Source organism: Barbatula barbatula (genome assembly GCF_947034865.1).
Source record: "Barbatula barbatula genome assembly, chromosome: 10".
NCBI lineage: Eukaryota > Metazoa > Chordata > Actinopteri > Cypriniformes > Nemacheilidae > Barbatula > Barbatula barbatula.
This window is the reverse complement of record NC_136773.1, coordinates 11399315-11414317: the sequence shown is the minus strand read 5'-3', so window position 1 is coordinate 11414317 and position 15003 is coordinate 11399315. Positions and strand designations below refer to the sequence as shown.

The window sequence follows — 15003 nt, the reverse complement described above, 5'->3', positions numbered from 1 at the left end:
TATAATAATTGCACTGTTTTTGGAGCTGACTTGACCTGACCTGGCCTCTGTTTCATTGCTGGTTGTATATTCTCTATATGTATGTGACAAATAAAAATGAATCTTGAATCATGAATCTTTTATCTGAGGAACGTCTCTGCTGTTAATCCTGCTCCAAAGGGCTTGGAGTTTGTGTACTGAAAGCTAAAATTACCTTCCCTTTAAAAGTCACAGGACACTTCCCAAACAGAAGGGTCTTGTTTTTTCTCTTTGGATTATACATTCAGTAGGTTACTGTCATTACAAACTGTTGAGGACAAATGAAAAAATGTCACAAAACGCATGCACTATATTTATAGACTATATCTTTAAAGCAATTTAAATAGTTTTTCAATAAAATCATGAAAAATCTTGCCTGAGAGCTATGGTCATTAATGACTTTTTACTTTATGTAAAAGAGAAGTTTGAGCATTCTGATGTAAACACATGGAACAAAAGTTTTTTAGGTGACTGATTCTTTTAAAGAGCAATAACCCTTTAAAAACATAAAATAATCTTTCATCTGTACTCACCTTGTGTTCTTCAAAAGAAAGAAAGTCATACAAGGTTTGGAATGACATTAAGGGGAGGAAATGGTAATGTTGTTGTTTGTTTGTTTTTATGTGAACTTTCCCTAGAATGAAGACAGATTATTCTTTTATCCAATCAATCTCGTGTATTTATTCGTATCGATTAAGTAAAGCCCTTTTTCTCTGTGTCTTTTTGGTAAAGCAGTCAACAGTAAGAGGCTGTAGCCCATCAGAGGATAGACAGAATGTTTTGGTGAGGTTGGGGGAGAACACAGCAGGATCCTTTCCATTCCTGATCGTAACCCCATGCAGTCCAAAACCAGTGCACACCAGATAATAAATGTGAAGCAGTCCATATTTGAAGAAGGGCTCTCCATGCATCCAAAAAGGCACAGGCTGTAACCTGACTCTTTACAAAAGAACTCCAGAGGAACGTGCAGGAGAAGCTTGTGGAATGACAGTAGATCCAGTCAGTGAAGAGAGGAAAGGACATAAAATCCATTTGCTTGATAGAAAGAGGAACAATGGCTCAGGACGATGCACTTCAGGTAAATCAGGTTTATCATAAATGTATTATATAAAACTAACTCAGATGTAAAATGGTTGCAATGTCTGGGTCACTTTCGATCTGTCTGAGGAATGTAAATTGGAGGTTAACTCATGTGTGCATCTATTGAATAATAAAATACATAGCATACATACATACATACAATAAACAGGAGATGAATAGTGCCTTTAAGTTGTTTAAGACAAATTGACATGTTCCTTCTGGCAGTGCTTTTGTGTGTTAATTTCTAACACATTTGAAATGTTGCTGGCCAAAACAATGGGTTTATTGTGTCTTTTCAACATTACTTTTTAAATTGTTGCTGTTTTGTGCTTCTTGTTTGTTTAACTGTTCATGCATGGTTTAAGTCGTTGGGGCATGTTGTCATGCTCCGTGTGGTGAAACGATTTCTTTGAATTTTAGTGCCATCTAGTGAATATGACACAACAGCACAGATTTAAGCCTTACCTTGATACAAAAATGTTCCCACATTTCCTATTTTCGTACACATCAGGACTTAGATCAAAGAATATTATTTTTCTTTACATTTTGACAGGGCTGGAAATGGGAGGAAAGTGAATTTCAATTGCTTTCCATCTCACTAATAGTCTCCAAATTCTAAATACGCTACTTTTTACTTGAGTAGATTTATATACTGGTAATATTTTAAATGTACTCAAGTACAATTTCATCAAAGTAGTAGTACTTGTTTTTCAGTATTACATTTTAGTTCTTTTTCCACCTCCGGTTTTATCTCCTCTGTCACAGGAATCGCCTACAGAAGTCGTAGCATCGGTCCCTGGTGAGGAAGGTCAAGTGTCCATTGAGGACGATGACAGCAAGGACTGTGGAGAGAGGATATTCTTCCTTATTGGTGTCTCTGCCATTATCCTCAATCTTCTAGTGGTGGTGTTTGTGTACATTTACACCCCCGTGTGAAGAGAAGTTCATTGCTTTTGACTAGACACCCAACCATCAACCTTCAGACATCTGGACTTTTTTACCACTCAAAGGATTGGGCACACGGTTGTTGACTGAGCAACATTTTGTTGCTTGATGTTTTGTGATTTATATGTATTTTGTTACAGTGTTAAAATGCACATCTGTGGCAGAATAAGGTTTCGGTTACATGCAAGCGTCTTGATTTTAATGCTTATTTCAAATTGATACAAAATGTTAACCTTGCATAAATAAATAATGAGAAGCTTGTGAAAAACGATGTTTTATTTTCTTTTTGATTTTTTAACACTTACTTTTGATAAATAAAAATAAATAAAAAAATAAGAAAATAAATTAGTTTAATTATTATTGTATATCATTACATATGCATTTTTTATATGATTAGTTAACAACAAAAAATTAAGTTTGTTTTGATTGTGGCTTTTATTTTGATAATGGGGAATATAAGAGTGCAGCTCCCCCTCATGAAAATATGAATGAATAATAAATTAAACCCGTATAAATAATATGATAAGAATAAATTATGTGAACCAACGATATAAAACTATAAAACACGTTAATACGAAATTACATTTTTTAAACTGTTGATAATTTTCAGGTAATGTTTACAAAGTCTCAAGCGTGTCGCTCTCTGAGTCTGGGCTCTGGTTGGCTGACTTCTGCCTACAAGGCAGAAATCATTCTGATTGGCTGAAAGTCTTTTGCACCTCTTTCATTCATGTCACTCGTGAAGTCTGCGGACTGAGCGCCAGAACAGAGATGGAGAGAAAACGCCGATACAATGAATGAGGAACCAGTTACACTGATGCATGAGTGATTTTGTCTTTCAATCTCAGAGCAACACAACAAAAGTAATCAACTGAAAAGTACCGCATTCGGAACAGCGATGTCAGAACAGAGGAGACTGTCTTTCTGCATATCTGCAAGTCTATTTATAGCTGTTATTTCACTCGCGATCGCAAACTCATCAGTCAATGATCAGTCATCGTCACATCACATCGGTCATAATAACAACGATTCTGCGCAAACCCGGAGCAAAGCACAGAGACAAAGACCTCAGACCAACACTACACGATTACAAGTTGATTTAAAGGGGTGAGTGCGTTCTTTGAAGTCATCTCAAACATCAGCCTTGAATTGAATTTACAGAGGCTTTAGTAGGCTACAATAAATTAGACACTTTCAGTTCTATTTGTGATTTCAGTATTTTTTTAGATTCCAAAACAAATGAATTCAATCAATAATTGTGCAATTAACATTTAATCATTTTTTAGAAACTTTGGTTATTGTTATTATTAAGTTAGGCTACTTAAAATAAAAACAAGAGCCAATGATAACAGTACTGCGATGTCAAATTTGACGTTTTAGTCCAGATGCAAAGCAAAAACTGAAAGTAGAAAAATATAGAAAAAGGGAAAACAACAAAGATATTTAAAAAGGGTTATTCATAGGAAGTGCCTTATGTATACATTCAAAGAACATTAAAAATGTTTTGACTATATACCAGCAGAACTCCTTGCAAAGGAGGCCGGTCATGCTTTTAACTAAACATCCAATCCTTGTCTTTACCGATGTCTAAACTGTTGCTTTTTGTCTGGTGTATCATAGTGTTCTACATTTACAAGCCATTTATAGATCCCACAAGACAGCTCCTCACTTAACTTTAAACAGACACCCCACAGTTATATAAAGGATTATCATAACACCATAAAAACTGACCATAAATATCTTCACGGTGGTACTAAGGACCCTAACTTTCACCCAAAGCTTTCACCGGAAGTGTTGATCCTTGAAGAATGAGAGGAATTCATGATTATCCTGCAAAAGCTGAGACATATCGACTGGTCTTTTTAAGCCATTACAATGCAGAAAATGACTTCCTCTTTTTGCATTCATATTGAGCTAAATTGCAATTGAATCTCTGCAAAAGTTAACCATGCACCACTGCTCTTCTGAAACAATCCCACAGACCCTGGACGTTGTGTGTATATCATTGTGCCTACAGGTCATCCAAGGACATTGACTAAACGTTCTTTGGTGGCAGGGAGGAAGTATATAGTAGCGTTTTCACAAGCTGTGAAAGGAGAGGGAGGTGTTGTTGTGGAGTTTAGTAATGCGAACAGGCCAAATGCAGGTTCAGGAGTTCAGAGCACGAAAGGCAAGTTTTAAGAACGGGCTCCAATTCAGATCCCATCAACGGTGCCTTTGACACCTCTGAAATTTTAAAGGGGGACAGAAACACTTTCATTCCTTATTGATGGTGGTGGCAAGCAAATGGGAGCTTTGTGATAATCCAGCAGTTAACGCACATGTTTGACCTCGATGACTGCAGTCAAAGTTTTATAGGAGCCTCTGTTTGGAGCTCTGTTATGGGGTGCTGAGGAAAAAAGTTGGAACCAAGAAGAAAACCATAAACTTTGTATTTTTCTCTCACTCTATTTGGAATGCAATGCTATTAATATAGTTTTTTAAAACAACCTATTTGTTTGAGGTGCTCATGCTTGTTTTACTTTGGGAAAGATTCGCTTATTGCTCTAGTAACTTTGTATTAGCACCTATTGTACTATTACTCTTTAAGGACTTATTGCTGCCTGAACTCGCTAAATCGCTTTGGATAAAAGGGTCTGCTAAATGACTAAATGTAAATAAATGTGCAGCATTGCACTTTTGAAATCTTTATCTGTCTCTCTTTGTTTGAGGTGCTCATGCCTGTTTTACTTTGGGAAAGATGTAAAGACTCGCTTATTGCTCCATTCTGTTTGATGCCTTAGAAACATTGCCTTCTTTATTCGCAGCTCACACAGGGAGAACAAAATGTTAAATGTTGCCTTTAGGCCGAGAGATGCAAAACAGCCTGTAAAGAACAGGCGTTGCATTCTTGAGACGATACCCGTACACAACATAATTGTTCTCAAAATTATGAGTGGATTTTAAGTTATCCTTATTGAAAAAAAAAGAAAAACAATTTACTCAACCTTAAGTTGTTTCAAATCTGTGTAAATTTTGTTGTTCTGTTAAACATTTAGAAAGAAAGACATTTATAAGAATGTTTGTAACCAAACAGATCTGGGGCACTATTTACTTCTGTATAGGGAACAAACTACTATGGTAGTTAATGGTGCCCCACAGCTGTTTAGTTTCCGACATTCTTCAAAATAACTTCTTTTGTGGTCAACAAAACAAAGATTTTATACAATCTTGGAACAACTTTGGGGTTAGTAAATGATTACAAAATATTCACTTAAACTATCCCTTTAAGTACTGCAGTTTGTCTGTTGTGTCATGGTTACCACATGGAGTAATTTGATGTGAGGGAGGTCACTCCCACTTTCAGCTCTGTCAACATTGCTAAGGTCTGATTGGGAATGTATCGTTTAGGTGTTGAGTCCGCATTAAAACCCAAACTGGGAATAAAAGCGGACACTAACTTTCCATTCTGCCAGTGCAGGCATTTCCCTATTTGGGTCTAATAGTGAAGGGTCAAGGCCTTTATTTATGAGATCAGACAGATAGGCTGGGGTAAAGGAGCTCAGTGTTCATGTCTGGGACGTGAGAGTTTCAGTTTGAGGATGAACAGAAGCATATTAATGTTTCTGTAGCATGCACTATTATGAAGGGAATACTAATACTTAAAGACATGCTTATGGAAACTAATACTGTGCATTATAGTGTGTGCTGTTAATAGATTTTGGTGTAAAAAATCTTTCAATTAAATAATGAGTCATGAGAAAATAAATTTATATATATATATAAAATTATATTTTTTATCATTTACATTTTTACATGTGCTTGTAGATAAATCTTTGTATCTGTGTCTTAGAATTTTATTGTAGTTTAAAGGGGCAATGTGAGAGATTTACTGTGCGTTCACACCGCCAGCGACACCTAGCCACAAATTTGAATGTATAAAATTTTGTTTGTTGTATGTTCCTGTCATTCTACTAATTATTTGTTTATTTTTCATATTGGTTCATGAATGCATTTTAAAGTTTTCTTTACATTGTTTTAATTTAGCTACATACAGTATATAACTATAAACTATATAAATATAGTCATTATTTATTTTTTGTTATAATTTTAGTGCCTCAACTTAACCTCTTGAGACGCACTCGTTCGTTGGCGTTATTGACGTCACTATCTTTAACGTTGTTTACAATGTGACTATAGATTATAGTTTGAAAATATCACAAAATATACATTGTTAAGAGTGTATTATGCTTTACTGTCAGTATATGATCTCTGTTTTGCGATAAAGATGCTTCAGCAACAGTAATATAGTCATTTGTGACGGAAGTGCAAATAACAACATGCAGAATAAAAATGGGACTTTATACCTTTGTTTTTGATATAACGATCACGATGAGTCAAATCCAATCTGTCGCAGCTATGAGAAAAGTTCAGGAAAATACATGAATGTCTAGGAGAATACATCCAATGGCCCATTTTTGCCCCCAAGAGCGCAAAAACTTTCAGTTGCCAAGGCTATAAACATTTCTATTTTCGTTTATATGTTCAAATATTTAGATCTGTTTTACTTCATTTCAATGAACAGAAATATTTTAAGTAAACTAGTTTCATTAAACTTTAATAACCTAAATTAGTATTAAGTACTCTTCGAGTTCTATTGAAAGGTTTTAGGCCATTCTGGCCTCCGATCACCAATACAACTTCTGTCTCAATCAGCTTGTGCTGAAAAGAGATCACATATCTCTCTTCCTCACATAAAGCTCCAGTAATCTTCTGAAGCCAGACAATAAAAGCACAAAACTGTAACTAATTAGAAAGTCCCTCTCAGAGCTGCAGAAGGGTTTGGAGTTATGCACGCCGGTCAGTGTTTAAAACAAGTCGTGGGGTTGTGCTAGTGTGCTATTACCTTTATGTCCCAAAGCCACTAAACACATTGATGCTGCCGGGCATCTAAAGGAAAACTCTTAATTCACTAAAGTTTACCCATCTGAAAAGTGCTATGCCTACGCTGCTCTGGGAAACGCAATATTTCTCATGTGCCTTGGCGCAGGGGCAGAGGCCCAACAAGAGGGGCGTCCATAACAAACTTCCACCCCGTTTTTATTCTCCGCCGCTATTTGTCCAATCTGAATACAACACAGGGTGAAGGGTCAGCTTAAACTCAAGGCTATTCACCCAGTCAATGCATCTTAAGGGGCCCGGGGCCACCAATTGTAAGTCTTTTAAAGCTGCTCTTTCAGAGGTGTTTAAATCGCAATTATGCCCGACAGATTGAATTTGCGTGGAGTCTGCAATAAACAGTCAAATAAGCAATGACGTTTTTCTCAACTGTACACAGCGTGATGTGTGTGAAAATAAAGGATGGTTTAGTTTGTGCTTATGCTTTTTTAAATCATACAAATCACCCCATCACCTTTGGTCTCTCTGACACTGTTGATCTCTTTTTGCAGACCCAACGTTTGTGGCACTAGGTGTTGCCTTTCATGGCTAGTCAACCCCAAGACCAGACAATGCACAAAACGTGAGTAGATTTTCAGGCTTCACTTCTGATGAGTTAATACACTTCATGTTGATACAAAGACACACACACACACACACACACACACACATATATATATATATATATATAGATATATAGATGCCAGAATCTATCTTGCTCAAATCCGTTTATTTTGTCACACTTGTAAAATGTGCAGGATGAACAGGAGTATCAACACAGCTGGCTATTGTAACATCTTCATTCATAAACAGAAGGGGGATGATGTGCAAAGCCAATGAGCTTTCATTTAAACAGGATGGATGACGTATAAAACAAACCTTCCAATAGTAATTTGTTTAAACAGAATGTGTCACAGATATGATCTTATACGTGTGTAAATGGAAAAAACACACAGATTGTATGACATCAGTCATAATTTGCTTCTCGGATTATGCTTTAACCCTTACAACAAACAAATTATGTGAAAAATTGGGTGCAAGTTTTAGGTCAGCCTTGTATTGTCTTTAATACAACTCTGTCATCATCAGAAGAACACAAAAGAAGGTATTTTGAAGCATGTCGGTAACCAAACATTGGCAGTTCTTATTCACTTGAATTGTATTTTTTGTCCATAAAATAGAAGTCAATGGGTACCGCCGTTGTTTAATGGATCACAATTACGATTACGTCCATGTCACTGTGGATGGAGACAGTTTCTATTATACAATAGACAAGCCTCTTTTATTGCCTCAAGTGATTCTTAAGTTAATGGTCATTAGTGAACACATGTAAATCTGGTTTTGATTTAGTTTTACTGTACACAGGGTTCTTTGTTTTAGTGTGTAGCTGTTGTTGTTGTTATTTGTTCACAATTCATTCTTTGTTTATTCCGTTTTTATTGATGTATTTTTATTAGGCTTATGTGGGGCATTAAAGATTTGCACTCACAGAAATCCCTTTGAGTTTCTGCCGTAAAAACATACTTTTGAGTTTGAACATTATAACATTCCTCTTAAGTAGGCCAAAACCACCAGGCCAATACCAGGTTAAGGCAGCTTTCAACAGCCTGAGCTCTCGACCACAAGTAATCCAGTACCTCAGCTTTCTTACATAATCCACCCATTGCTAATCCTTGTTTAGATAGATTTACACTCTAATAACTAACCCCTTGACCCAGGTGCCTTTAAAGGGCCAGTGCAACTTGGTAGAGCAACCAGAAAAACTGCCCCAGATCCTGTGGTTAAGGGGGAATAGCCCATCTCTTTGCACAAAATGAGTGGGGCTTCCCAACACGTTTTGGTCCTGAGACCTGTAAAATTTGTCCAATTTCTGAGTTTCTGTGGGGGGCTGCAATGCTCCGTTTTACAAGTTGTAAAAATATTAAAAGAACGTTTTGCCACGTTGGCATAAAATACAATATATATGTTCTGTCTGTATGTCACGGTCTCACTAGCAAGATGTCATCCCCGATGCCATAATAAAGCCATTTGTCGTCGGTTGAACATCTGTCAGTGTCGTCCTGGATTTCACAGTCATCGCTGTCAGCACGCTAATGTTTCCTCAACCCCGAGCTCCTGGTTTGAAGCACAGCATGGTCCCACCGTACCCTCAACTACAGCCACACCGGCAGTCACTGCAGTTTTCACCACCACCCGCCAGAACGTCTCCATGTTTGACTTGGACCGAGCTCCCAGAGATGCCAAGTCGTATTCATTACAGTGGCAACCGCTCAAGTAAGTGAACTTTTGTAAATGTATGGTAAACTTTTAACTGTGAGATGCAAAACAGTACCAAGAAATGTTAAACGCTTCAAATTAGGAGAATGGCACTTGTTATCACCTCCAAAATAAACACTTAAGGTAATTTAGAGTAAAATGTATCAAAACGCTATTAATCCTATGCCATTGGAAAATGCTATTATATAGTCATGGCGTGCTCTAATACTGCCAGAAGAAAGCAGATCCCCTCCTTTATGTCCATAACGTAATCATAAATGGCCTCACTGCGTCTCATTTGTACAAATGATTAAAATATTGATGTCTGAGATTCTGTGAGACTGGAGACTGTAGTGTATACTGAGTTTATAAATGTTTCGCCTAAATAACTACCTCATAAATGGCGGAATGAGTGGAGGCCTGGACCCGGAAACAGTACTCCTTACGTCGCGACTTAACAAGGCGATTGGAGCTGAATGACAGGTCACATTAAAATGTAGCCGGTTGGAAAACCTTATTCTTCATGATAATTCTATGAATTATTTATATACTTGTGTACTATGCATCCGGTTTCAAAAGCATTAGTCATCAGGTATGCCATGCATATCTAGAACTTGCAGGTCCAGAATATACAAGCTGTATGCCGCAAAAAAGTATGACTATGTTAGTAGGAAGTACGAGTATCAACAGTGGGAGAATGGCAATATGTGATTCTGAACAATCCTATACACTTAAACCTGTGATTTGACCTTTACTCTATGACATACACCCCCCCCAGTTTATGTTAGGAGACACATTAAAGTGAGATCATATCAGTTACGCATGTGAGGGTGAAAGTAAACAGTTGTCTTATTTATTTTTTTCTTGTAAGCTTTAAAACGTCACATTTTATCAGTGACAGTCCTGCTGATGGAACCCATATGACTGTTATACTCGGATGCCTGTTTTACTCTCCAAAACCCACACATGGAGCCGTGGTGTGCTGACCATGCATTGTTTTGCTCTGATACATCTTAGGAAAAAAACACAAATGTTGGTGCTTTTACAAATGCTTTACATTACGGTTGTATTTGTTAACATTCGTAAATCATGAACTAACATTAAAGGAGCAGTTCACCAAATTGTTCCAAGTCTGTATTTCTTTGTTTTGATGTACTCAGAGAAAGATATTTGGAAGAATGTTTGTAACGAAACAGTTCCTAGCCACCCTTGACTGCCATAGTAGGAAAAAATTGCTTTATAAATGTCTTTGTTCTGTTGAACACAACAGAATATATTTTGAAGAACGTAGGACAGCAAACAGTTCTGTGGCACTTTTGACTACCATTGAATTTGTTCCTACTATGGGAGTCAACTGTTTGATTCATTCTTCCAAATATCTTTCTCTGTGCTCATCAGAATGACGACAGAGTTTTCATTTTTGGGTGAACTGTCTCTTTAACCAACAATGAGCAATATCGTTTTTAGCATTTATTAATGCTTGTTAATGTTGGTTAATATCAATACAGTTGTTCATGTTAGTTCATGGTGTATTAACCAATGTTAACATTTGCAACATTTGATTTTAAACTAATTATTAAATGCGAAAAAGGTGAATAAAGGCTTTAGAAGTATTGTTCATTGTTATTTCAAGTTAGCTATTGCATTAACTAACATTAACAGATACAACCTTATTGTAAAGTGTTACCCAAATGTTTTTCCAAAAATAAATGTTGTTACTAGAACTTGTCCACAGGGGGCACTCTCAAACTCCAGATTCACATGATCCACTGTAAATTCCCACACTACTGTATCCCGCAGCCAGTAAACGGCAGCACAACGCTTGTATAGAGTACATCACTGTAAAGAGGACACCTAAAGCACTGATCAAGTTCCTTAAATTAACACTAAATAAGGACATTTTATGTTTATATTTAGGATTTTAATTCTATTTAACATGTTCAATGCTGTCATAATATGAATCATTGTAACAACTGTAAACAATTATGTTGATTGTCTTCTCTTTTTGCAGTCAGAAACCTTAAGTAACCCTTCTCTTCACATGCAGTATTCCACCCTCATCCAAAAACTTGAGCTATCACACTAATCTCACCGGGATAATCTGAGCAAGAAGAAGGACTGCTCACTGTTAAACTGACATATTTATTGTGATTGGCACGTCCAATGAGCAGATGCTAATTTATGAGAGTCTTTTGTATTCCGTTCAGATGCATAATAACAAAAGACGATCTCTCTTTAAAGATTTAGAAGAAAAGTATTATGTTTGGAGAGCCACACCTCATCTGATCTCAGATTGATGGGGCAATGAATATCACAAAGTGAAAAAGTCTTGTCCTTTGGAAGTCTCTGATCTGAGCTTTGATATCCAATATGGACCGTATCTACTCTCTCTCAAAACAAGATAGAATTGAAGATTTGGTGTATTGAAGAAAGTGTATTGGGCTTGGCAGTCATGGTTCATGGTCGTCCAGTTGCATTTGGGAGCAGAGATTCAGATGTGTTTTTGAAGGAACTCATCAATGCCAAACAAGAATGACTAGTTTACCTCTCTGTCTTCAACCTAGTGATAATGGATTTTATTTGCATGTGGTTCGCATTTATATTGATGAAATGGTTAAACTCAGACGTTCCACCATGAGTTGTACCTCGTAAATAGACTCACATGGAATAAACAACTATTTTCCCAAACTGTTCATTTCGCCTGTCAAGAAGCTGCAAAATCTCTGTCTGATGTAGTATAATAAAAACCATTTATTTTATATAAATATAAACTACAACAAATGTTATAGTTTGGGTTTGAGTTCCAGTGCTTTATTGCCTGTTCTGAGGTAGTTTAGACCCACTTGGTCTATGCCATGATGTCAGACTGTTGAGCAAGATAGTCAGAATTTAAGTTTGGGAAGGAAGGGCCTGGTCCTGTGGAAACAGCTCGCTCACAATAGGCTATTGAAAAGCTCCATTTAAGGGTCCGCTTCATCTGCTGTACCTGACGGGCCAATGTTGCTTACCCTGTACTGACAGGCTACAATTTCCTGAGATTTCAACAGCTTTTTTTGATATCAGATTCAATGTATAAACAAGATTGCATGATAGGTTTTCTGGTTTTGCATTGCTCCATGCCTGGCAACCTGCCCCATGGAGTGTAAACAACTGCAAAAACAACAAAGTTCTGCTGTTATTTCCACGGCTTATCTCTATACGAAAGCGTCCGGTATGAAAGGTATGGGGTTTATGTTCAGTATATATTTTAGAAACGTCTTTGTCTAAAATGTTCTCCGAAAGGTTGTGACTCATTACAGAGAGGTTTACAGAAAGGGTTCCTGACTATAGAAAGTGTTAAGGGGATTTTCTTAAAAGCATAAAATAGCAAACAGAGTATTAGTGTACACAGACCGAAATGTATTTGGGTTTACAATCCAAAAGGAATATCGCACTTGGAAGAAAACTACTTTATTGTACAGTATATATGTTCGTGCGTTTGTTTAAAAAAATTGTTCATCTGCAAAAACAGTCACTTTAGGAAGCACAACAGTCAGTTCCACGATCTACAGTAGATGTGAAAATTTTTCATTTTGTTAGAGCTTAGAGCAAATATTGTAAATCCTCAGGGCTGTGTATTAGGATCTGCCCACTTGTCTTATTTCATGATTTTCAGTGAATAGGACCTTGCTCAAATCATCCCAAGTGGATATCTGGTGTGTTTACATTCATTACGTGTGTGTGTGTGTGTGTGTGTGTGTGTGTGTGTGTGTGTGTGTGTGTGTGTGTGTGTGCGTGTGTGTGTGTGTGTGTGTGTGTGAGAGGCACTGGCTGTGTGTAAATATGAATGTCCATAATCTGTTTTGCTATGGACTCTCACCAGCATGTCTTTAAAGTCTGTGTTCAAGAAAATTAGCTTATGTTTTAGTCAGCCATAGTACCAACCTGTTTCTTTTACATGGCAATAAGAAACATGATGCCTTTGTATGTGTGCCTGTGCCCATTTCATTTCTGTATAAATATTCAAACATGATGTCATCTGTAATGTCAAACCATTCCCTGTCATATTTCACTAAACCTCCGTCATGTTTACTTTGAGTCAGGCCGCAGGTTTGGAGCGGACTCGCAACATTTGGTTCAGCTTGGACATGCAATTGTTCAGGAAACCGCTGCCATGTGAAAAAAAAGTTGGTTTCTGCTGCTCTCTTGTAATATTAGCCAGATCTCTTTTAATATTTTTAATGGACTGTAAAACCATGCGCTATTTGAATTCAAAGCAGAAATATTAGATGGCTTGAATGGCTTTTAAGTGTTACAAATGTCTGGAATCATGGTGGGTTCTATTTTTAATGTACTTCTTTATTATGAATCAGAATACAAAACATACTTTGTATGCTGCACCTAACGTCAGAGTCGTCATTCGCTGAAATGCATATACATCTTTTAAATATACATTATATTATTATATACTATATTATTACATTATCCTTCTACTGTATATATGTATCATAATATTTTACTGTAATATATGCAGTGTATGCTTCTTATTGGATATAGGTATTTTAGTCTTCAAAGAGGAAGCATGTACTTGTTTCATTGTAGGTTTACTGTGTCTCAGGTCAGCCGTACTGAAGAAAGCTCTGACCAGTAAAACTGCTGGAGAGAAGATCACAGGACTTATACTGAAATACATTGAATCAGAGCGAAGTAAACTACAGTCCTCCTCTTCTACTCAAGTAACAACAGTCTCCAGCACAAAGAACTTTCACACACAACGGGGCCAGTACACCCTCATCTACACAGCAGGTCAGTCCATACAAACTAGACCAATGTTTAAAATCAATGTGTTTTATGCAAAACGGACACCTTACTGTATAGGTCTTAATAGCTCAGTTGTTTCTACTAAACAGCACTGAGATTAAATAAAGGCTTGTATTATGCGTCTCAAAAAATGTATCCTGAAATAGTTATCCAGTAATCTGTCATGTGACTCCTCAAGATTTTTAGAAGAAAACAAAGTCTCTGAGGTTTCTTGAAGTGTTGTTATGAACTCAAATATTTCTCATTAAATAAACAGATTTGAAATGTGGTGCTCATAGTTATATCATAGTACTGCACTTTATATAAATAAATATCATCGCATTTTAATTTTTTGTAGCAAGGTTTCTGTTTATTATTTCTTGTTTATCTGTTAATTTTAGTTTCTGGTTATTCTAATAAAATAAAATATTAGATTAATTTAGTTTCTGTTTACTATTAATTATTATTTAATGTTTATCTGTTTATTTTAGTTTATGCTTGGTGAAATCAAATAAAATATTGGCCTAAAAATGATTGGAAAAACTTAAACTAAACGGAAAATTGAAATGTTGCCTCAGAATCTCATCTCAATCTCATTATAAAAAATACACTGATAATAAAATATCAAAAACATATTGCTAAAAATGTAACCCAAATTAATATTAAAAACAAGAAAACTACCAATAACATTTCATTTAAAATATTAATAAAACTAAAATAACTGTAAATAGGCACAGAAGTTTCAAAACGTAAAGTCATTTACTGAGTTGAAACTAAACTAAACTTTCTCTATGATAAAAAAGCCATGGGTAGTTGACAGACTAATATAATATGTCAACTGATGTATGGAATGAGACTTTTTCTATAATATTAGGACTGTATTTATAAAAGCAAATTGTACATTCTAAAGTTAAATATGTCAGTATGTTAACCTTCAAGAAGCAGCAATGGCTTTAGAATAAACATAACTTGCTACATTATATCTTGTTTTGATAATTTGGCATGTTT

General features: G+C 36.2%; 1 protein-coding gene across 3 annotated transcripts in view; it reads left to right on the top strand.

Moving 5' to 3' along the window:
* Positions 1-2787: 2787 nt before the first annotated feature.
* The window catches only part of ltbp4 (latent transforming growth factor beta binding protein 4), a 54027-nt gene continuing 41811 nt past the window's right edge, over positions 2788-15003 (top strand). For 2 of the 3 annotated variants that reach the window (XM_079466037.1, XM_079466036.1), the window contains exons 1-4: positions 2806-3150; positions 7473-7543; positions 8955-9234; positions 13814-14001. In XM_079466037.1, the coding sequence (XP_079322163.1) occupies positions 2942-3150; positions 7473-7543; positions 8955-9234; positions 13814-14001 (748 nt within the window). In that variant the 5' untranslated portion in view covers positions 2806-2941. Of the gene's footprint in view, positions 3151-7472; positions 7544-8954; positions 9235-13813; positions 14002-15003 lie in introns of all 3 variants that reach the window. The other variant, XM_079466035.1, reaches the window with a different exon arrangement.